This window comes from Nycticebus coucang, chromosome 11, assembly GCF_027406575.1.
Source record: "Nycticebus coucang isolate mNycCou1 chromosome 11, mNycCou1.pri, whole genome shotgun sequence".
Taxonomy (NCBI): domain Eukaryota; kingdom Metazoa; phylum Chordata; class Mammalia; order Primates; family Lorisidae; genus Nycticebus; species Nycticebus coucang.
The window spans coordinates 122170776-122194004 of record NC_069790.1 but is presented as its reverse complement, the minus strand read 5'-3'; the positions used below and the strand labels follow the sequence as shown (position 1 = coordinate 122194004).

The 23229-nt window shown below is 50.9% G+C and overlaps 1 protein-coding gene across 1 annotated transcript; it reads right to left on the bottom strand.

Annotated features, from left to right (window-relative positions):
- Positions 1-273: 273 nt before the first annotated feature.
- Positions 274-23229, bottom strand: CCT8L2 (chaperonin containing TCP1 subunit 8 like 2). The gene is made up of 4 exons (XM_053608754.1): positions 21580-23229; positions 802-1594; positions 505-715; positions 274-442 (listed from the first exon to the last, which is right to left on the bottom strand). Exons 1-4 carry the CDS (start codon positions 23227-23229, stop codon positions 274-276), a joined length of 2823 nt encoding a protein of 940 aa, XP_053464729.1.

The following is a 23229-nucleotide window of genomic DNA, read 5'->3' as shown; positions in this document are numbered from 1 at the left end:
ACAGGAATTATAAAACCATAAATCCCATAAGGTGATGTTTGAGCAGATTTATAATCCCCGGGCCTTGGATTAACACTGACTTTTAACTGAGTCTTTCATTTCTTTTGCCTGGAAAAAGAGAATGGCGCGGTCAGGACTCAAGGGGAAAGTATCTGAGTGCGTAGAGGCTGCGAATGATGGCCAAGAGGAAACCCGCTCTTCCACCAGCTCCGCCACCCCCACACAAAGCGCCGCCTCCAGCCCTCCCGACAGTCCGGCCCGGCAGCGGCCGCGTTAGGGCCCCGGAGAGGCCGCCCCTCGCGGCGGGGCGCAGGTGACGCGGCTACGTGCGGAATCCCTCCGCCCGTCGGGGCACCTCCGCGCCAAGTAGTGCGCCCTCAGCCCCGAGCGCTTCCGCAAGCCCGGGCCCGCGGGCACGAGCGGCGTGGGGGCGGCCGAGAGTCTGAGGGAGTCCCACGGGCTGGGTCGGGCGTGTGAAGACCCAGGAGCGCTCTATGTATGCACCGAGGCAGCCGGGAAGCCCTAGGGGGACCAGGCAGCAGCAGGAGCCCACGGCAGCCGTCGGGGCGGGCGGGCAGGCAGGTGTCCCGGAGGGCCGCCCCGCCCCCACGGCCGCGGGCAGGAAGAGAAAGACGCGCGGCCAGGCCCACGGGCCGCCCGCCAGGCCTGGCGGGGCGGAGGCGCCCCGACTCTGAGAGCGCGTGACCTAGTTCGTCTAGAAGTGGATTTGACAGGTTGTCAGCTCGCCTCCCCACCCCCACCTCCTTCCGGGTCTCTCTCTCCCAGCGCGGGACGGCCTACCGCCCGCGGTCTCTGACTCGGCCTTCCATTGGCCCTCGCGCCACCTGGCTCCCCGCCCTTCCATCTCACCCTCCCATTGGGCTGGCGTCTCTCCTCCGCCCCGACCCGCCCTCTCATTGGCCTCACGTCGCCTGGGGCCCCGCCTCACATTAGCGCCGTGACCCCGCCCCCGCTCGCCCTCCCATTGGCCTTGCGCCGTCTGGCGCCCCGCCTCAACCCCGCAGGCCCGCCCCCCACCCCCGCTCGCCCTGCCATTGGCCTGGAGCCACATGGCGCCCCGCCCCCTCCGTGGCCCCTTTTTGGACCGAAGTCGCGCTGGTCTCTCAGCGTTGTGTTTCTGCGGGCCTTCTCGGTCGGGTGTTCGGTGCTTCCCGCCCGCAGTCATGCTCCTCTCCTCCTTTTCTCCAGGTCTCTCCCTCTCCCACTTCCTGCCCATTCCAGGAGCCGGAGCACTGTGGAGTTTCTGCCGCTGTGGAGTTTTTCTACACCTGCCTCCAAACCCCTTCTCTTCCCACATACCTCCCGACTCCTTTTTCTTTTCTCGACTTACTGTTTTCCTTTCTTCCCTGATGTAAAAGGCAAAGAATCCCTTCTCCAGGTTTCGCGTTTTGCTCAGCTGCCCCCCGCTGCCCAGCTGCCGGGCAGGGCGGGGTGGCTCGGCGCTCGTAGCACAGCCGGGCGCGGGGCGAGCGTACAGGTGACCCAGAGCAGCGTCTTTACTGCTTGGGGGGTTTGAAATGGAAAATGCCTTGTTAAGCCCACATCGACCCAGACCTAGGATCGAGATGCAGTTCTTGAAGTACCAAGTGAGATGACAGTGGCAAAGTTGATTATGCCAGTAGTATAATCAATCAGCTTTTCCTGAGGAATTTACTTTTGTTTCAGTTGTTTAAACAGTATTATTTAAAACAATTCAAAATTTGTATGTGCTTTTTAAAGATTTGGGGGCTTGGCCAAGTGCAGTGGGTCACGCCTGTAATCCTAGCGCTCCGGGAGGCGGGGAAGGGGGGTCGCCTGAGCTCAGCGGTGTGAGGTTGCTGTGAGCTGGGCGGACGCCACGCGCTGTAGCCTCGGAGGCAGTGAGGTTTTTGGGTTTTTTTTTTGCAGTTTCTGGCCTGGGCTGGGTTTGAACCTGTTACCTCTGCCATATGGGTCCGGCGCCCTACTACACTGAGCCACAGGCGCTGCCCTTCCTTTTTTTTTTTGAGACAGAGTCTCACTTTATCGCACTCAGTAGAGCGCAGTGGCGTCACAGCTCACAGCAACCTCCAACTCCTGGGCTTAGGCGATTCTCTTGTCTTAGCCTCCCGAGTAGCTGGGACCACAGGCGCCCGCCACAACGCCCGGCTACTTTTTTTTGTTGCAATTTGGCCGGGGCCGGGTTTGAACCCGTCACCGCCGGTATATGGGGCCGGCGCCCTACCGACTGAGCCACAGGCGCCGCCCGGCAGTGAGATTTTTTTAAAACAAAAAACTGGGGGCCAGAGCGGCGCCTGTGGCTCAAAGGAGTAGGGGGCTGGCCCCATATCCCAGAGGTGGCGGGTTCAAACCCAGCCCTGGCCAAAAAAACTGCAAAAACAAACAAACAAACTGGGGGACAGTTTTGTAGAAGCCTGTTTTTTTTTTTTAAGAAGCCTGTTTTGATTGTAAGGATAAATTGTCTAATACGTTTGGATTAAATGGTCACACAAAGAATTTGGCATCAAATATTCAAATTAAGGAAACTCAAGTAACTTTCCCAAGGTCATTAAATAGTGAATCCTGGTCAGACTGCAGAGGCCCATCAGTATAATTGTGGCCCATTAATACTGATCTGTCCAGAAGAACCTCAGACTATTTCCTGCCTTCTTCCCACCTGTCACAGGGTCCTTGTGAGCCCCCACCCCTGCTGTCAAGGGCTTGCCCTACAGGATCCCTGCCTTACAGAGCAGCTCACTAGGCTCCAGACACTGACCACCTTTCTGCCAAGACCTTTTTGCCGTTAGGGCCTTTGTACTTTGTGTTTCTTTTTTTTTTTTTTTGGCCAGGGCTGGGTTTGAACCCACCACCTCCAGCATATGGGGCCGGCGCCTTACTCTGTTGAGCCACAGGCACTGCCCTGTACTTTGTGTTTCTAGAGTTGCATTTCTAGACTTCTCACATAGTTTAGCTCATATTCATCTCGGGGCCATTTCTGGTTTTCTTGTTTGTTTTTATTTTGTCGCTTATTTTTTATTTCTTTGCTTTTTTGTTGTTGTTAAGTCAGAGTCCCACCCTATGCCCTGAGCAGAGTGCAGTGGCGTGGTAGCTCACTGCAACCTCAGACTCGAGCTGTGGGCATCCTGTGGCCTCAGCATCTGGAAGCCACTGGGATTCAGGTGAGCCTCAAACTCCTGAGCTCAAGCAATTCTCCCTCCTCAGCCTCCCACAGTGCTGGGATTACAGATGTGAGCCACCACACCTGGCAGGGGGCCATTTCTGACACACCTAAACTAGGTTCCTTTCTTGCCCCCTACGTATTACTTTCTGTCTGTAATTTCCTTTAGAGCACTTAGCACAGTCTGACATCATCATGTTTATTTACTTGTCATAGCCTGTTCCCCTTACCTGCTTCACTGTTAAGATGTGAGCTCCTGGGCCAGGGATGGCTCACTCCTGTGATCCTAGCACTCTGGGAGGCCAAGGCGGAAGGGTCCCTTGAGCTCAGCAGTAGTTCAAGACCAGCTGAGCAAAGCAAGATCCTGTCTCTACTAAAGCTAGAAAAACTGACCTGCCATGGTGAGACATGCCTGCAGTCTCAGCTACTCAGGATGCTGGGGTAAGAGGATCACTTGAACCCAGGAGTTTGAGGTTGTCGTGAGCTAGGTAGGCTGAGGCCATGGTACTCTAGCCAGGGTGAGAAAGCAAGACTCCCTCAAAAAAAAAAAAGAAAGAAAAAGAAAAAAAAGATAACAAAGATGTGAGCACAGGGGTCTTGTCTGTGTTTTTCTAGATCTGTATTATCAAAACCAGAATGGGTTTGGGCCTAGATTCAATTGCTTGTGGCACAAAGATTCAATTATTGAGACAAATGAGGATTGCCAAGGAAGAAAGAAAAAAAAATTGTTTTTGAGACAGTCTCACTTGGTCACCCATGGTAGAGTGCTTTGGTGTCATAGATCACAGCAACCTCAAATTCTTGGGCTCAAGTGATTGTCTTGCCTCAGCCTCCCAAGTAGCTGGGACTACAGGCACCTACCATAATGCCCAGCTATGTTTAGAGATGGGATCTCAGGGTCTTACTCTGGCTCAGGCTGGTCTCAAGCCTGTGAGCTCAGGCAATCCACCTACTTCGGACTCCCAAGTGCTGGGATTATAGGCGTGAGCCACTGCACCCAGTGAAGCAAGAAGTTTTTAATCTGACTGACAGACATCTGGGAGAAGCTACCTGGAATCCACCTATCCCTCAGAGTAAGGGAGATAATGTGCTTTTTAAGGAAGGGCCACAGGCAAGTGGAGGGGAGAGGTGAGTGCTGCTCTCAGGACTTCTGCCCTGCGGCCTTCAGAACCTCTACTCTAGTGCTGTAGAAAATCTATTTTTTCAATCTGGGTGTGGCAGCTGAGGCCTATAATCCCAGCACTTTGGGAGCCCTATTGAAGTTGGAGAATCACTTGGGCCAGGAGTCCTTCACTGTGGGGAAACGTCTCAAAGGGTCAAGTAATTAGTTAAAGGTGAGGGTTATAAACATCCTGGTGTTCATCATAGTTCATTGCAACTTCAAACTCCTGGGCTCAAGTGATCCTCTTGCCTGGCCTCCAGTAGCTGGAGCCACAGCCGACAGTCCCTGCTAATTTTTTTGAGAAGTGATGTCTCATTTTGTACAGGCTGGTTTTCTCCTGGCCTGAAGCAATCCTGCCTGGGTCTCCCAAAGTGTTGGGATAACAGGCATGAACCACCTCACCCTGCCTGTTTTTTGCTTTTTTCTTTTTTTGTACTTACACTGTGGTGAACAGTTTTATATTTTCTGCTATTTTTTGACAAAGAGAATGAGAACCAAGGTCTATTGCCCCAAGGCCACCCTTTTTCCCCTCTTCTTCAGCTTTTCACAGAGTGTAGTCACTGGCCTTGCCCTTCCCCTGGCCCCAGGTGGGCAGATACTTGGCAGACAGCCCCTTCTTCCAGGGCAGTCTCACAGGCTCTGCTTGGCAGAGAGCGTATGGTGGGGGCAGGGAACAAGTCCTGGTTTAGTGTGACCATCCCTGGAACTCAGCTGCAGCCCTGGCGGTGGTTAAGAATCATCCCCTTAGGGCAGGAGAACGGACCAGAAGAGGCCCCTGGTGCCTTCCTTCACCCTCCCCCTCAAACACACTTCTGGGCGGCTATTCAGCTGGACTTCTGTCTAATCCTTTTCTGGAGTCTCTGCACATGGGGCACTCCCTGCATGCTGAGGCCCGGAGAGCCTGCTGGGGAGTTGAATTTAATCCTAACTGCCCTAAACAGGTAGGGTGAGCTTGGCAAAATCTAGTAACCTCTTTGGGCCTCAGTGACCTCATCTGCCTTGGCCTTTTTTTTTTTTTCTTTCTTGAAGCAACTACAGAAGAAAAATTTTTTGTTTGTTTGTTTTTGAGACAGTCTCTCTCACCTGGGTAGAATGCCAGGACAACATAGCTCGTAGCAACTCCAACTCCTGGGCTCAGACAGTCCGCTTGCTTCAGCCTCCTGAGTAGCTGGTACTACAGGCACCCAACACAACGGCTTTTTCTTTTTCTTTTTTTTTGGAGACAGAGCCTCAAGCTGTCGCCCTGGGTAGAGTGCCTTGGTATCGCAGCTCACAGCAACCTCCAACTCCTGGGCTCAAGCGATTCTCCAGCCTCCGCCTCCCAAGTAGCTGGGACTACAGGTACCCACCACAAAGCCCGGCTATTTTTTGGTTATAGCTGTCATTGTCGTTTGGCAGGCCCGGGCTGAATTCGAACTTGGCAGCTTAGGTGTATGTGGCTGGTGCCTTAGCTGCTTGAGCCACAGGCATGGAGCCAAGTTTTTCTATTTTTAGTAGAAAAATGGGGTCTACTAAAAATGGGGTCTCCCTCTTGCTCAGGCTGGTCTTGAACTTCTGAGCTCAAGCAATCCACTCACAGGCATGAGCCACTATGCCCAGCTGACTGTGTTGATGGTTCATAGGTTTTTTTTTTTTTTTGAGACAGTATCTTAAGCTGTCGCCCTGAGTGGAGTGCCGTGGCATCACAGCTTATAGCAACCTCCAACTCCTGGGCTCAAGCGATTCTCCTGCCTCCACCTCCCAGGTAGCTGGGACTACAAGCACCGGCCACAACGCCTGGCTATTTTTTGATTGCAGCTGTCATTGTTATTTGGCTGGCCCGGTTTGGATTCCAACCCACCAGTTCAGCTCACAGTCTCACTCCGTAGCCCTTGGTAGAGTTCTGTGGTGTCACAGCTCACAGCAACCTTCAACTCCTGGGCTTAGGGTGATTCTCTTGCCTCAGCCTCCCGAGCAGCTGGGACTACAGGTGCCCTCCACAATACCCAGCATTTTTTCTGCTGCAGTTTGGCCGGGGCTGGGTTTGAACCAGCCTCCCTTGGTACGTGGGGCCACTGCCCTATCCACTGAGCCACAGGCACTGCCCAGTTTGTTCATAGTTTTAAAGGTACTAAATAGACATCTCATAGATTTCAGCTGCTACAGATTATCAGTTCCAAACAAGAATCCCATGGCTTCCCCTCAGGGCCACAGACAGGCTGCCAGTAGTGACAGGAGCTGGTGCTTCCTGATTTATGTCCAGTAGCAGAGAGCATATTTCTGGTCCTGCATTCTAGGCTAGAATCACCCAAGTCACCCAAGGACTGCAGCCAGGCGGATGGAAAGTGATGACCAGGGCCAGGCTTGGTGGCTCACACCTGTAATCCTAGCTCTCAGGGAGGCAGGTAGATCTCTTGCGCTCAGGAGTTCAAGAGCAAGACCCTGTCTCTACTAAAAATAGAAAAACTGGTTGGGCATTGTGTTGGGCACTGGTAGTCCTAGCTACTCAAGAGGCTGAGGCAAGAAGATTGCCTGAGGCCAGAAGTTGGAGGTTGCTGTGAGCTATGACATCCAAGCACTCTGAGGGTGACAAACTGAGACACTGTCTCAAAAAAAAAGCCAGTCCTGGTGGTTTACACCTGTAATCCTAGCACTTTGGGCAGCTGAGGGAATGGATTGCCTGAGCTCACCAGTTCTGAGACAAGCCTGAGTAAGACTCCGACTCTAAAAATAGCTGGTGTTGTGGCGGGCACCTGTAGTCCCAGCTACTTGGGAGGCAGAAGCAGGAGAATCTCTTGAGCCCAGGAGTTGGAGGTTGCTGTGAGCTGTGATGTCACAGCACTCTACCCAGGGTGACAGCTTGAGGCTCTGTCTCAAAAAAAAAAAGAAAGAAAAAAGAAACTGATGACCTGGCGGCGCCTGTGGCTCAGTCGGTAAGGTGCTAGCCCCATATACCGAGGGTGGCGGGTTCAAACCTGGCCCCGGCCAAACTGCAAACCAAAAAATAGCCGGGTGTTGTGGCGGGCGCCTGTAGTCCCAGCTACTCTGGAGGCTGAGTCAAGAGAATCGCTTAAGCCCAGGAGTTGGAGGTTGCTGTGAGCTGTGTGACGCCACGGCACTCTACCGAGGGCCATAAAGTGAGACTCTGTCTCTACAAAAAAAAAAAGAAACTGATGACCAGGTTAAAACAATCAGCAGTACACTTCCTTGGGGCAGGGTGGAGTCAGCTTCCTCATTGTGTGTGAGGTGTGGTGCTTTTAGGTGTGGAGGAGAAGATAATTGGTGCCAAGTAGCTATTCCACAACGCCCCTGTAAGTAATCAGCATGGTTCCAGGCCCTTGGGACAGCCGATAAATGTTAGCTAGTACTGTTGGGCAGTAAAGTAAGGCGGTATGGGAGAATCAGCCTGGCACGATGTCATTCTGCAATTCTGTCAAGTCTCTAATCTGCTACAGACTACTAACTTTGTGATTCAGACAAATTATGAAGATTTAACAATTTTGGAAGTGGAAAAGGTTTTTTTTGAGACAAGACTCACTTTGTCACCCTCGGTAGAGTGTGGTGGCGTCATAGCCTCCCAAGTAGCTGGGACTACAGGCTCCTGCCATAACACCTGGCTTTTTTTTTTTTTTTTTTGTAGAGACAGAGTCTCACTTTACTGCCCTCGGTAGAGTGCCGTGGCCTCACACAGCTCACAGCAACCTCCAACTCCTGGGCTTAAGCGATTCTCTTGCCTCAGCCTCCCGAGTAGCTGGGACTACAGGCGCCCGCCACAACGCCCAGCTATTCTGGCTTTTTTTTTTTTTGAGACAGTTTCACTTTGTCACCTTCTGTAGGGTGCTGTAGCATCACAGCTCACAGCAACCTCCAATTCCTAGGCTTAGGCAATTCTCTTGCCTCAGTCTCCCAAGTAGCTGGGACTACAGGCGCACCCCAGCAAAAAACTGCAAAAAAAAAAAAAAAAAACTCCTGAGCTCAAGCAATCCACCCACCTTGGCCTTCCAGAGTGCTAGGATTATAGGTGTAACCTATCACGGTTGGCCTCAGCTGGTTTTCTTTTTTTTTTTTAAAAAACCACTGGTCTTTTTATTTTTTATTTATTTTTATTTTTTTGTGGGTTTTGGCCGGGGCTGGGTTTGAACCCGCCACCTTCGGCATATGGGATCGGCACCCTACCACTTTGAGCCACAGGTACCGCCCCTCAGCTGGTTTTCTAATTTTAGTAGTGGTGGTGGGGTGTCTCACTCTTGCTAGGGCTGGTCTTGGCTTCTGAACTCAAGCGATCACTGGCATGGCAAGCATGAGCTACCCTGCTCAGCCAGGCTTGGAATTGTGTTGTTTTTTTTTGTTTGTTTTAGACAGAGTCTCACTCTGTTGCCCTCGGTAGAGTGCTGTGACATCACAGCTCACAGCAACCTCCAGCTCTTGGGCTTAGGCGATTGATTCTCTTGCCTCAGCCTCCCAAGTAGCTGGGACTACAGGCACCCGCCACAACACCCAGCTATTTTTTTGTTGCAGTTTGGCCGGGGCCAGGTTTGAACCCACCACCCCCGTTATATGGGGCCAGCACCCTACTCCTTGAGCCACAGTTGCCACCCAATTTTTTTTTTCTTTTGAGACAGAGTCTAACTCTCACCTTGGGTAGAGTGCTAAGGCTTCAAGTTCACAACAACCTCAAACTTCTGGGTTCAAGAGATCCTCTTGCCTCAGCCTCCTGAGTAGCTGGGACTATACTCCTCACAACACCCAGCTAGTTTTTCTTTCTTTCTTTTATTTTGTAGAGACAATGTTTCACTTTATGGCCCTGGGTACAGTGCCGTGGCATCACACAGCTCACAGCAACCTCCAACTCCTGGGCTTAAGCAATTCTTGCCTCAGCCTTCCATGCAGCTGGGACTACAGGCGCCCGCCACAATGCCCAGCTATTTTTTTGTTGCAGTTCAGCTGGGGCCGGGTTTGAACCCGCCACCCTGGGATATGGGGCCGGCGCCTTACCGACTGAGCCACAGGTGCCGCCCCTTTTTTTTCTTTTTTAGAGACAGAGTCTCACTCCATCACCCTCAGTAGAGTGCTGTGACATCACAGCTCACAGCAATCTCCAACTCCTGGGCCTAGGTGATTCTCCTGCCTCAGCCTCCTGAGCAGCTGGGACTACAGGCACCCGGCACAATACCCGGCTATTTTTTTGCTGCAGTTCAGCCGTGGCTGGGTTTGAACCCGCCACCCTCCGTATATGGGGCCAGCACCTTACCCACTGAGCCACAAGTGCCACCCTAGTTTTTTTATTTTTATTTTTTTATTTTTTTGAGAGAGAGCCTCAAGCTTTGGGTAGAGTGCTATGGCATCACAGCTCACAGCAACCTTCAACTCCTGGGCTCAAGCGATTCTCCTGTCTTCGCCTCCCAAGTAGCTGGGACTACAGGCACCCGCCACAGTGCCTGGCTCTTTTTTTTTTTTGTTTGCAGTCGTCGTTGTTTGGTGGGCCCAGCTGGATTCGAACCCACCAGCTCAGGTGTATGTGGCTGACACCTTAGCTGCTTAAGCCACAGGCGCTGAGCCTAGTTTTTCTATTTTTGATGAAAGTCTTTCGCTCTTGCTTAGGCTGCCCTCGAACTCCTCAGGCTATCCACCTGCCTCGGCTTCCCACAGTGCTAAGATTGCAGAGGTGAGTCACTGCACCCAGCCCAGGCTTGAAATTTTTTTTTTTTAGACAGAGCCTCAAGCTGTCTCCCTGGGTAGAGTTCGGTAGCATCACAGCTCACAGCAACCTCCAAATCCTGGGCTTAAGCAATTCTTCTTCTTCTTTTTTTTTTTTTTTGTAGAGACAGAGTCTCACTTTATGGCCCTCGGTAGAGTGCCATGGCATCACAGAGCTCACAGCAACCTCCAACTCCTGGGCTTAAGAGATTCTTCTTTTTTTTTTTTAGAGACAGAGTCTCACTTTATGGCCCTCGGTAGAGTGCGATGGCATCACACAGCTCACAGCAACCTCCAACTCCTGGGCTTAAGTGATTCTCTTGCCTCAGCCTCCCAAGTAGCTGGGACTACAGGCGCCCGCCACAACGCCCAGCTATTTTTTGGTTGCAGTTCAGCTGGGGCCGGGTTTGAACCTGCCACCCTTGGTATATGGGGCCGGCGCCCTACCGACTGAGCCACAGGCGCCGCCCTTAAGCGATTCTTCTTGCTTCAGCCTCCCAAGTAGCTGGGACTACAGGCACCCGCCACAACGACCAGCTTTTTTTGGTAGACAGGGTCTCACTCTGGCTCACTCCAGCTCAGGCTGGTCTCGAACCTCCGAGCTCAGGCAATCTACTTGCCTTGGCTGCCCACAGTGCTAGGTTGCAGGTGTGAGTCACCGAGTCCGGCCCATGTCACTATTTTATTTATTTAATTATTTATTTTTGAGACAGAGTCTCACTATATCGCCCTGGGTAGAGTGCAGTGCGCCACAGCTCACAGCAACCTCAAGCTCTTGGGCTTAAATGATTCTCTTGTCTCAGCCTCCCAAGTAGCTGGGACTATAGGTGCCTGCCACAATGCCCGGCTATTTTTTTTTTTCTTTTTTGGCCGGGGCTAGGTTTGAACCTGCCACCTCCGGCATATGGGACCGGCGCCCTACTACTTGAGCCACAGGCGCCGCCCTACCTGGCTATTTTTTGGTTGTAGTTGTCATCGTTGTTTGGCAGCCGGGCTGGATTCGAACCCGCCAGCTCTGGTGTATGTGGCTGGCGCCTTAGCCACTTGAGCTACAGGGGCCAACCCCAGATTTGGAATTTTTTAAGTTAAGATGAGGAAGTCTGGTTACGGCTCATCCTAGCGCTCTGGGAGGCCAAGTCAGGTGGATGGCTTGAGCTCAGGAGTTCCAGAGCAGCCTGAGCAAGAGTGAGACCCTATCTCTTCTTTTTTTTTTTTTTTTGTAGAGACAAGAGTTTCACTTTATCGCCCTCGGTAGAGTGCCGTGGCGTCACACAGCTCACAGCAACCTCCAACTCCTGGGCCTAGGCGATTCTTCTGCCTCAGCCTCCCGAGTAGCTGGGACTACAGGTGCCCGGCACAACGCCCGGCTATTTTTTTGTTGCAGTTTGGCCGGGGCCGGGTTTGAACCCGCCATCCTCGGTATATGGGGCCGGCGCCCTGCTCACTGAGCCACAGGCGCCACCCGACCCTATCTCTTCTAAAAATAGAAAAACTAGCTTGGCATTGTGTGGGTGCCTGTATTCCCACCTACTCAGGAGGCTAAGGCAGGGGGATTGCTTTAACTGAGGAATTTGAGGTTGCTGTGAGCTAGGCTGAGGCCCTGGCACTCTAGCCTGGGCAACAGAGTGAGACTGTCTCAAAGAAAAGAAAAGAAGGGCGGCGCCTGTGGCTCAGTCGGTAAGGCGCCGGCCCCATATACCGAGGGTGGTGGGTTCAAACCAGGCCCCGGCCAAACTGCAACCAAAAAATAGCTGGGCGTTGTGGCGGGCGCCTGTAGTCCCAGCTACTCGGGAGGCTGAGGCAAGAGAATCGCTTAAGCCCAGGAGTTGGAGGTTGCTGTGAGCTGTGTGAGGCCACGGCACTCTACCGAGGGCCATAAAGTGAGACTCTGTCTCTACAAAAAAAAAAAAAAAAAAAAAAAGAAAAGAAAAGAAAAGGACCCGGCACAGGAGCTCATGCCTGTAATCTGAGCAGTCTGGGAGGCTGAGATGGGTGCACCGCCTGAGCTCATGAGTTTGTGACCAGCCTGAGCCAGAGTAAGACATAGTCTTTAAAAGTGTCTGGGCATTGGGGCAGCACCTGTGGCTCAAGGAGTAGGGCGCTGGTCCCATATGCCGGAGGTGGTGGGTTCAAACCCAGCCCCGGCCAAAAACCACAAAAAAAAAAAAAAAAAAAAAAAAAAGTGGGCATTTTGGCCGCACCTGTAGTACCAGCTACTTAGGAGGCTGAGGCAAGGGGATCACTTGAGCCTGAGGGTTTGAGTTTGCTGTGAGCTATGACATTCCACCAAGGGTGACAAAGTGAGACTCTGTCTCAGGAAAAAGAAAAAAAAATTAAGGAAGAGTAAAAACAAAAGGTAAGGAAGTCTGTTGACTAGAGAGGAGCCACCACCAAACTTAATCCACAAATTCAAGTGATTTGTTATGTAAATTGACCTGGGAGTTTGTGCTGCAAACCCTTGAGTTACAGGATATCTGCAAGAAAGGAGGGGGGCAGGATGAAGATGTCCGACTTTCCTTCTTATGGCCAGCAACTCATAACTTCTTGGCCAAGAGGGCCTCCATTCAGTCAGCACTGGGGTCTGGGGAAGCTTAAGATTTTAGTTCACATTGATAAGAAAACATTTTTCTTTTTTTTTTTTGTAGAGACAGAGTTTCACTTTATGGCCCTCGGTAGAGTGCCGTGGCGTCACACAGCTCACAGCAACCTCCAACTCCTGGGTTTAGGCGATTCTCCTGCCTCAGCCTCCCGAGCAGCTGGGACTACAGGCGCCCGCCACAATGCCCGGCTATTTTTTTGTTGCAGTTTGGCTGGGGCTGGGTCCAAACCCGCCACTCTCAGTATATGGGGCTGGCGCCCTGCTCACTGAGCCACAGGCGCTGCCCAACAAAACATTTTTCATTCCCAAGAGGGTATGTTTCCTTCCCCCTGCTGGGATCTGCCTTTCGTTTATGATGCACTCAGTAAATTAGAAGAGAATTCTAGAAAGCTATTTTTTTCAACCTGTGTAATATGTAAAATTGCATCTCAAGTATGCTGTGTCACAAAAAGATTAGTGTGGTTTTGCTAACCAGCATCCGGTGGCTCCTGGGGAGCTCCACCACCACTGTACTGGTGTCAGACTGTTGGCAGCATGTGCCGGGCAGTGTCTGAAGTCCTCATCCAACGTTCACATTGGTAAAGTTCGGATTTTTAAGGCCTGAATTCCAACGTGTAGGAAGTTTGTGTAATGTCTTTTTATAACTAAATAATCTCACTATTTCTATTTCCAGCCTCTTCTGCCTGATGGAGGAATTCATGGTTTTTCTCCAGCAGTCCAGACCTTCACCAAGTCAGTTTTTCCTTTCCCCTCTCACCTTCTCTTCTGCACTCCAATCCATGCGCTGACACAGCATCTTGGTGTCTTGTGTCTTTCTCTGGCCTCTGATAACATTTACAATTCTATCTCTTACTATGGCCTTGGAATGCCTTCAGGACTCAAAGGCCGTAGCTCAGATCGCTGACACACACTTCTTAGGGCACAGGGAACCCTGGCTGCTGTCTGAGGCTGCCCCACACCACAGAACATCCCTTCAGCGTCTACCTCTGCCCCGGGCCCAGCCATTCCTCCTCTACAGCTCTGTGTCCTATTGGCAGAAAGAACTCCTCAGGGCCCCCCAAGTTCCAGACTGGAAGCAGAGAATGTCCTCTGTTCTCAGAGCCTCAAGTGTTCCTGTGGATTCTACCATGCTTTCACCATCTCACTCCTTGGAATCTACGGGGAGGTGAGCAGAATACCTCTCAAAGACCCTACCTATCTCCCTCATTCCCACCCTAACCTCTGCTCTTCCTCCCCAGTTAGGAAGGAGGATCTTTAGCCTTTGGGGGTAGGGGGGAGGAGGGCATTGCTTCCTGTTAGGAGAAGCAATGGCTCAGACCATTTTTTTTTTTTTTCCCCTTGAGACAGAATTGCCCCAGGCTAGAGTACAGTGGTCTCTTATCTCACAGCGACCTCTTCCTCCTGGGCTCAAGCACCTACTGCCTCAGGCTCCTGAGTAGCTGGGACTACAGAAGTGAGCCATTGTGCCTGGGTGGCTTAGGCACTTTTGGAATTTCTGTGTCTGCTTCGGGCTTTGGCTTTTTTTGTTGTTTGTGTTTTGAGACTAAGTCTCACTCTGTCGCCCTGAGTAGGATGCCTTGGCATCATCATAGCTCACAGCAATCTCAGTCTCTCAGGCAATCCTCTGGCTTCAACCTCCCAATTAGCTGAGACTATAGGCACTTTGCCTCAACACCCAGTTATTTTTCTTTTCTTTTGAGACAGAGTCTCACTTTGTCACCCTCAGTAGAGTGCTGTGCTGTCACAGCTCACAGCAACTGCCAGCTCTTGGGTTAAGGTGATTCTCTTGCCTCAGCCTCCCGAGTACCTGGGACTACAGGCGCCCGCCACAACGCCTGGCTATTTTTGTTGCACTTGGCACTGCTATTTTAGCTGGCCGGGTTCGAACTTGTCACCCTCAGTATGTGGGGCTGGCACCCTACCATTGAGCCACAGGTGCTCCCCTATTTTTCTATTTTTAGTAGAGACAGGTTTTTGCTCTTGCTTGGGCTGATCTGGATCTCTTCAGCTCAAGTGATCCTTCCACCTCAGCCTTCCATAGTGCTAGGGTTACAGGCATGAGCCACTACACCCAGCTTTCTTTCTTTCTTTTTTTTTTTTGAGACAGAGTCTCACTTTGTTGCCCTTGGTAGAGTGCTGTGGTATCACAGCTCACAGCAACCTCCAGCTCTTGGGCTTAGGCGATTCTCTTGCCTCAGCCTCCCGAGTAGCTGGGATTACAGGTGCCTGCCACAACATCCGGCTAAATTTCTTTTTTTCAATTTCAGATTAATATGAAGTTACAAACAATTAGGTTACATTGTTTGTGTTTGTTGGGCAAAGTCCCTTTTGTAGTTGTCCCTGGCCCCTCACCCAGGAGGTGTGCCATGTACCCTTACACTGTGTTGTGCCTGTTAGATTTTTTTTTCCTCCCCCTAATTTTTCTATTTTTAGTAGAGACAAGGTCTTTCTTTTGCTCAGGCTGTTCTTGAACTTCTGAGCTCCAGGGATCCTATTTCAGCCTTCCAGAGTATCGGGATTAATGGCATCAGCCACCTCACCCAGCCCAATAAAGGTAAGCCTCCTTTTTTTTTTTTTTTTAGAGACAGAGTCTTACTCTGTCGCCTTCAGTTGAGTGCAGTGACGGATGTCACAGCTCATAGCAATCCCCTGCTCTTGGGCATAGGCAATTCTCTTGCCTCAGCCTCCCCAGTAGCTGGGACTACAGGTACCCACCACAATGCCTGGCTATTTTTTGTTACAGTTTGGCCAGGGCCGGGTTTGAATCTGCCACCCTAGATATATGGGGCTGGCACCCTATCCACTGAGCCACAGGTGCCATTCCTAAGCCTCTTCTTGATGTTACTTTCAACTTGCTTTTATCAACACACAATTTTGTGTGTGTGTGTGTGTGTGTGTGTGTGTCTATGTCTGGAAGAAGGAGATAATGAAATGTCGCTATGTGCTATGGAAGTCGCTATGACTTTCCCCCAAAGAAATTATTGAAAAGCCCCTTGTATCTCAAACTAGGACATTTAAATATACTATACGTTATGATATTTGACCTGCATGTGTCATGCATTTAAACTAAAATGTTTTCTATTAGCAGGAGTATCTTTATATTTTTACTTTTATCTGATTTTTTAATTATTATTATTTTTTTTTCAGACAGAATCTCAAGCTATCTCCCTGGGTAGAGTACCATGGCATCATAGCTCAAAGCAACCTCCAACTCTTGGGCCCAAGCAATCCTCTTGCCACAGTTTTTTTTTTTTTTTTTTGTAGAGACAGAGTTTCACTTTATCGCCCTCGGTAGAGTGCCGTGGCGTCACACAGCTCACAGCAACCTCCAACTCCTGGGCCTAGGCAATTCTCCTGCCTCAGCCTCCCGAGTAGCTGGGACTACAGGCGCCCACCACAACGCCCAGCTATTTTTTTTGTTGCAGTTTGGCTGGGGCGGGGTTTGAACCCGCCACCCTCGGTATATGGGGCCAGCGCCCTGCTCACTGAGCCACAGACGCCGCCCATCTCTTGCCTCAGTTTTTTTTTTTTTTTTGTAGAGACAGAGTCTCACTTTATGGCCCTCAGTAGAGTGCTGTGGCCTCACACAGCTCACAGCAACCTCCAACTCCTGGGCTTAGGCGATTCTCCTGCCTCAGCCTCCCGAGTAGCTGGGACTACAGGCGCCCGCCGCAACGCCCGGCTAAGTATATATATATATATTTTATTTTGCTTTCATTTGGCTTTCAATCTTCTTACTTTGAAGTTTATTTTATTTTATTTTTTTGGCCGGGGTAGGTTTGAACCTGCCACCTCCGGGACCGGCGCCCTACTCCTTGAGCCACAGGCGTCACCCTGAAGTTTATTTTATTTTATTATTTTTTTCTTTCTTTATTTTATTTTTTTTCTTTATTTATTTTTTATTGAGACAGAGTTTCACTTTGTGGCCTTCAGTAGAGCACTATGGAGTCGTAGCTCACAGCAACCTCCACCTCCTAGGCTTAAGCGATTTTCTTGCCTCAGCCTCCCAAGTAGCTGGGACTACAGGCACCTGCCAGAATGCCCAGCTTGTTTTTGGTAGAGACAGGGTCTCAATTCTGGCCCATGCTGGTCTTGAACCTCCCAGCTCACGGCAATCCACCCGCCTTGGCCTCCCAGGGTGCTAGGATTACAGGTGTGAGCCACCACACTGGGCCCAGTTTTCATATTTTTTAGTAGAGATGGGGATCTCGCTATTGCTCAGGCTGGTCTGGAACCTGTGAGCTCAAGTAATTCACTGGCCTCGGCCTCCCAGAGTGCAAGGATTATAGGCGTGAGCCACCACACCAGGCCTTAACTGATTACTAATTATACTTTTTTTTTTTTTGTGGTTTTTGGCCGGGGCTGGGTTTGAACCTGCCACCTCCGGCATATGGGACCAGTGCCCTACTCATTGAGCCACAGGCGCTGCCCTAATTATACATTTTCAAAGGGCCATTTTGAGACATATTTTCTCCCTAGTCACAGGGAAACTTCCACAGTAGAAAACTTTATAGTTGTGGCAAAAAAAACAATGTATAAGGGAATAGGTTTCCCTCTTTTACTACTGTTGGTCACTTACATTTTCTTTCTTTTTTTTTTGGTGTGTGTGTTTTTTGGCCAGGGATGGGTTTGAACCCGCCACCTCCTGCATATGGGACAGGCGCCCTACTCCTTGAGCCACAGGCGCCACCCCACTTACATTTTCTAAAGCTCAACTGTTGGGCGGCGCCTGTGGCTCAAAGGAGTAGGGCGCAAGCCCCCTATGCTGGAGTGGCAGGTTCAAACCCAGCCCGGTCCAAAAAACTGAAAAAAAAAAAAAAAAAGCTCAATTGTGTGTCACAAAACTGAGAGATGCTCAAGTTTCTTTCTCATATGTTTTGGTGATTTAATAGTTTTTATCTTTTCATTGGTAAGATAGGACTTTTATTAGAATATAGAAAGGAATACAGAAGAAGTAAAGAGGACCATAGCTTGTGGAAAGGGGAAAGAACCGAACTGAACTGAGGAGTCTCCACGTTAGTTGTTTTTTTTCTTGGAGACTGGATTGCGGTGGCCAAGTCCTAGCTCATGGCACCCTGAAACTCCTGGGCTCAGGGGGTTCTTCTGCCTCAGCCTTCCCAGTAGCTAAGCAAACTGGCAGGCTTCACCACAGCTGGCTAATTTTTTTTATTTTTTGTAGAGCTGGGGTCTTGCTATGTAGATTTATGTAAAGCACCTCTGAGCCACTTTCAAAAGTTAACGATTTGTGCCATCATCGCTATTATTATGGAGTTTGAGACTTTCAGTGAACAATAGGGAGCTTGAGAGCAGGAAACAAATATGAAAACACTTAGTTATAATCACTAAGAGGATGAAGACAAAACACAGAAAGACATATCAATGCTGTTTTATATTTCCAAAATTATTCACCTGTATAGTTCTGCATATTTCCATTATCACCCTTAGCTCATTCAAAGTTTTTCAGGGTTTCACTTCTTCAGTTTCAACGAAATGCTTACAATTTTGTTTTGCTTTATTGCAGCTAATACGCCTGCTATAGAATGTTGGTTTCTTGAGTACGGTTCTGTCTCCAAATGTTTAAAGTTTTTTTAGTTTTTAGGTTTTTAAGAGATTGTAGCTTTTTACCTCTCTCACCCCAAGGTTCATGCTCTTTTCTTGAAGAGGCACAGTGACTCCGATGGCTAAAGAGGAAAGAGCTTTGGATAATACTCTGTGCCGAACCCACCGGACTCTGCTCAAACCCCCTCTTTACTGTCCTGGAGTATCTAATCCTGCACACACACACCCCAACACCCAGTACCTCCTCATCCACACAAGTCTTGGCACAGCCCTAGAATGTGTGTTCTATGTTATCTATGCCAGGGGCTTTATTTTTATTTATTTATACTTCTTAGCAACAGAGTCTCACTTTGTCTCCCTTGGTAGAGTGCCGTGGCGTCACAGCTCACAGGAACCTCCAGCTCTTGGGCTTAGGTGATTCTTTTGCCTCAGCCTCCTGAGTAGCTGGAACTACAGGCGCCCGCCACAATGCCCGTCTATTTTTTTTTTTTTTTTGAGACAGAGCCTCAAGCTGTCACCCTGGTAGAGTACAAGTACTGTGGCATCACAGCTCACAGCAACCTCCAACTCCTGGGCTCAAGCAATTCTCCTCCACCTCCCAAGTAGCTGGGACTACAGGCACCTGCCACAACGCCCAGCTGTTTTTTGTTTGCAGCCGTCACTGTTGTTTGGCGGGCCGAGACTGGATTCGAACCTGCTAGCTCAGGTGTATGTGGCTGGTGCCTTAGCCACTTGAGCCACAGGCGCTGAGCCTTTTTCTTTTTTCTTTTTTTTGTGATTTTTGGCCAGGGCTGGGTCTGAACCTGCCACCTCCGGCATATGGGACCGGTACCCTACTCCTTTGAGCCACAGGCACTGCCCCATTTTTCTTTCTTTTTTTTAATTGCAGTTTGGCCAGGGCCGGGTTTGAACCTGCCAGCCTTGGTATATGTGGCAGGCGCCCTATTCACTGAGCCACAGGCCCCGCCCTACGCCAAGTACTTTTAAAAAAAAAAATTAAATTTCTGTAGCCAGGCGTTGTGGCGGGCGCCTGTAGTCCCAGCTGCTCGGGAGGCTGAGGCAAGAGAATCGTGTAAGCCCAAGAGTTAGAGGTTGCTGTGAGCCGTGTGACACCATGGCACTTTACCTGAGGGTGGTACAGTGAGACTCTGTCTCTACAAAAAAAAAAAAAAAAAATTAAATTTCTGGGTGGCGCCTGTGGCTCAGTGAGTAGGGCACTAGCCCCATATACCCAGGGTGGAGGGTTCAAACCTAGCCCCGGCCAAACTGCAAACAAAAAAATAGCCGGGTGTTGTGGCAGGCGCCTGTAGTTTCAGCTACTCAGGAGGCTAAGGGAAGCGAATCACCTAAGCCCAGGAGTTGTTGCTGTGAGCTGTGTGACACCATGCCAGTCTACCAAGGGCGATAAAGGAAGACTTTGTCTCTAAAAAAGAAAATTCTGCTTGCTATTACCTCCTTTTCCTGCCTTCCCTTTTTTTTTTCTTTAAAATGATATTCTACAAAAAAAAAGATATTCTAGGCAGCACCTGTGGCTCAAAGGAATAGGGCACCAGCCCCATATGCTGGAGGTGGTGTGTTCAAACCAAGCTCCTGCCAAAACCTGCAAAACCCCGCCCCCCTGAAACCTAAAAGGATATTCTAGGCAGTGCCTGTGGCTCAGTGGGTAGGGCACCGGCCACATGCACCAAGGCTGGCGGGTTTGAACCCAGCCTGGGTCAACTAAACAACAATGACAACTGCAATTAAAAAAATAGCCAGGCGCTGTGGGGGGCGCCTGTAGTCCCAGCTACTTGGGAGGCTTAGGCAAGAGAATCGCTTAAGCCTGAGAGTTTGAGGTTGCTGTGAGCTTTGACTCCATGAGTACTCTACTGAGAGTGACCAAGTGAGACTCTGTCTCAAAAAAAATGGCTCAGCGCTCATTGCTCAGCAGTTAGAGCACCGGCCACATACACCGAGGATGGCAGGTTCAAACCCAGCCTGGGCTTGTCAAACAACAGTGACAACTACAAGAACAAAAAAATAGCCAGGTGTTGTGGCAGGTGCCTGTAGTCCCAGCTACTTGGGAGGCAGAGGCAGGAGAATCGCTTAAGCCCAAGAGTTTGAGGTTGCTGTGAGCTATATCGCCATGGCACACTCTACCAGGGGTGACATAGGTAGACTCTGTCTGGAAAACAAAACAAAACAAAGTGTTCTAAAGTGACATCAAGACCACACATGTTAGAGTCTCAAGCTGACAGTGCTCAAACAGTTGGGAAGGGATTACTTTCTTTTGCATCCCTAAAGCTCAGATAACTACTCAATTTATTTTATTTTTTCAGACAGAGTCTCACTTTGTTACCCTTAGTAGAGTGCTGTGGCGTCACAGCTCACAGCAACCCCCAACTCCCAGACTTAGGTGATTCCCTTGCCTACGCTTCCTGAGGAGCTGGAACTACAGGCTCCCCCCACCATGCCCAGCTATTTTTAGAGCTGGGTCTTGCTCTCACTCAGGCTGGTCTCAAACCTATGAGTTCAGGCAATCCACCCCCCTCGGCCTCCCAGACTGCTAGAGTGCTCACAGGCGTGAGCCACTGTGCCCAATAAGTACTCAATTTAAAAATCTTGTTTTTGTTTTTTTTTCTAGAGACAGAGTCTCACTTTACTGCCCTCGGTAGAGTGCCGTGGTGTTACACGGCTCACAGCAACCTCCAGCTCTTGGGCTTATGTGATTCTCTTGCCTCAGCCTCCCGAGCAGCTGGGACTACAGGTGCCTGCCAGAACGCCGGGCTATTTTTTTGTTGTTGCAGTTTGGCCGGGGCTGGGTTTGAACCCACCACCCTCAGCATATGGGGCCAGCGCCCTACTCACTGAGCCACAGGCGCCGCCCCAATTTAAAAATCTTAATAGAAGGCTCAGCGCCAGCCACAAACACCTGAGCTGGCCAGTTCAAGTCCAGCCCGGGCCTGCCAAACAACAATGATGGCTGCAACCAAAAAATAGCTGGAGTTGTGGCGGGTGTCTGTGGTCCCAGCTACTTGGGAGGCTGAGGCAAGAAAATCGCTTAAGCCCAGGAGTTGGTGGTTGCTGTTGAGCTGCGATACCAAGGCACTCTACCCAGGGCGACAGCTTGAGGCTCTGTCTCCAAAAAAAAAAATAATAATCTTAATAGAATTGAATTCTGCTGTTGTCATAGGAAAGGAATAGAATTTGATGGAAAGAAGCAGGAATGAAAAAAAAATCTAGAGTCAGAAAGGAAGGAAGTCAGAGAAAAGAACTTTTATGTTCCCTCAGGTTGTTTTTACCTAAGGAAACTGACTCCTAAAGTACCAAAAACGAAGGGAGTAAACACGGTAAACATTCATTTTGGGGGTGATTCTGCCCTTCTTGGCAATCTCCCCTTTATTGAGGGTGTTGCTACTTATTCCTTCCAAAGGTCTCCAGCCTCACCTCCCCTTTCCCAGCAGGGAGGAGTCTCTTTGCCTTCTTAGAGTCAGGAATCAAGATTTTCGCTTGTGTGCCGCTTTTCTTGGCCATTACAATTTCATCTACAGTCACAAGTTGCAGCACCACCTCAGTTGCTGCCCGAAATGCTTGGGTTTTGGCCATCAGGGTGTCCCACACACCTTCGTGGTGGCCCACATTTATTATCCCTTCAGCTCCCACTCCAATTAGGAAGTTCCCAGCTTGGTGAACTCCACTCATTTTTGCCATCACATCCGAAACAACTAAACCTGCATTCTCTGCCAGGGTTTTAGGAAGAGACCTCAGGGCCCGGGCAAACGCCAGGAATGCAAGACCACTGGGCCCTTCCAACTTGCTTCCTTTATCTGAGAGCATTTTCGCCAGGGCCATCTCTGTGGCCCCTGCGCCTGGAATCAGTCTGGGGTCTTGGCACAGCTGGAAGTAGGCATCGATGCCGTGGTACACAGCCTGCTCCGCCCCACGCAGCCCCTGGGTGGTGGCTCCCCTCAGGACCACGGTGAGGGCAGGCGTGCCTGTGCATTCCCACTCAAATACTATGGCCCCATCTTCTCCCACTTCCTGCCTATAAACACTCTGGCACCTCCCTGGCTTCTGCGGAGGGAGCAGACCAGTCAGCAAAGGTGTGCTGAACACCTCGCTCAGGTAAATTAGCTGCGCCCGAGACCTGGCTTGAATCACCACCAGGCGGTACTTGTCCGCCAGCGTGAGAGTCTTCTCGTCGATATCCCCCCACACCACTGCCACGTTGACACCCATGGCTGCCAGCTGGGACACTTGCTTTTCTATCAATTGCTCGATTCCTTTTCTATATTTAGCCAGGTCAGCAGGACTAGAGAGACGGGCAGTTGCGGGTGCATTGGGACTGGCAGGACCAAAGGGACAAGCAAAGAGAGCCACTGTGGCCCCATTTAACACTGTGGTCATTTGCCCGCAGAGCTTCCCAGCCATCGCCAAGCCCGGGAGCAGGCAGGACTCCTCCGGCGACCCTCCCTGCAGTGCGCACACCCCCACGCGCTCAGCCCGGAAGCTGCCGTCCAGTTCCCTGCTAGCCCAGCACGCGTGGGCCACCAGCTTGGTCAAGTACTCCGCGTGGGACAGGGCATGGGTATTCATCACGGAGTAAAGGGCCCAGGATGGGTCTTCTAAAGGCCCCAGAGAGCGGATGGCCAGTGTGGGCAGTGCGCTCAACGCCTCCGCGGTGGCTGCGGTGAAGGCCTCCCGGAGCTGCGAGCGTGGCAGGCCGGCCTTCAGCAGGTGCTCTGCCTGCTCCAGCAAGGCCTCCGTCAGAAGGACCACGAAGGACGTGCCGTCCCCAGTGTTCTCTGCTTGGGTTTGGGCTGCCTCGCGGAGGAACCAGGCCGCTGGGTGCTCCAGCTCCAAGGCCCTGAGGATGGCGGTGGCGTGCCCCGTGCACACTGTTTCTCCCTTCGCGGTCACCAGCAGCTTCTGCCGGCCGTGTGGGCCATAGCAAGGCCGGATGACGTTGGCCAGCGTCTGGACAGCGGCCGTGCTGCTCAGCAGGTGCTGCTCCTCCTCTCCCAGACCCCTCCGGCTGTCCCTCTGGTGCGGCAGCAGAGGCTGGGGCAGCTCCAGAGCTGAAGGGACTCTGTCCAT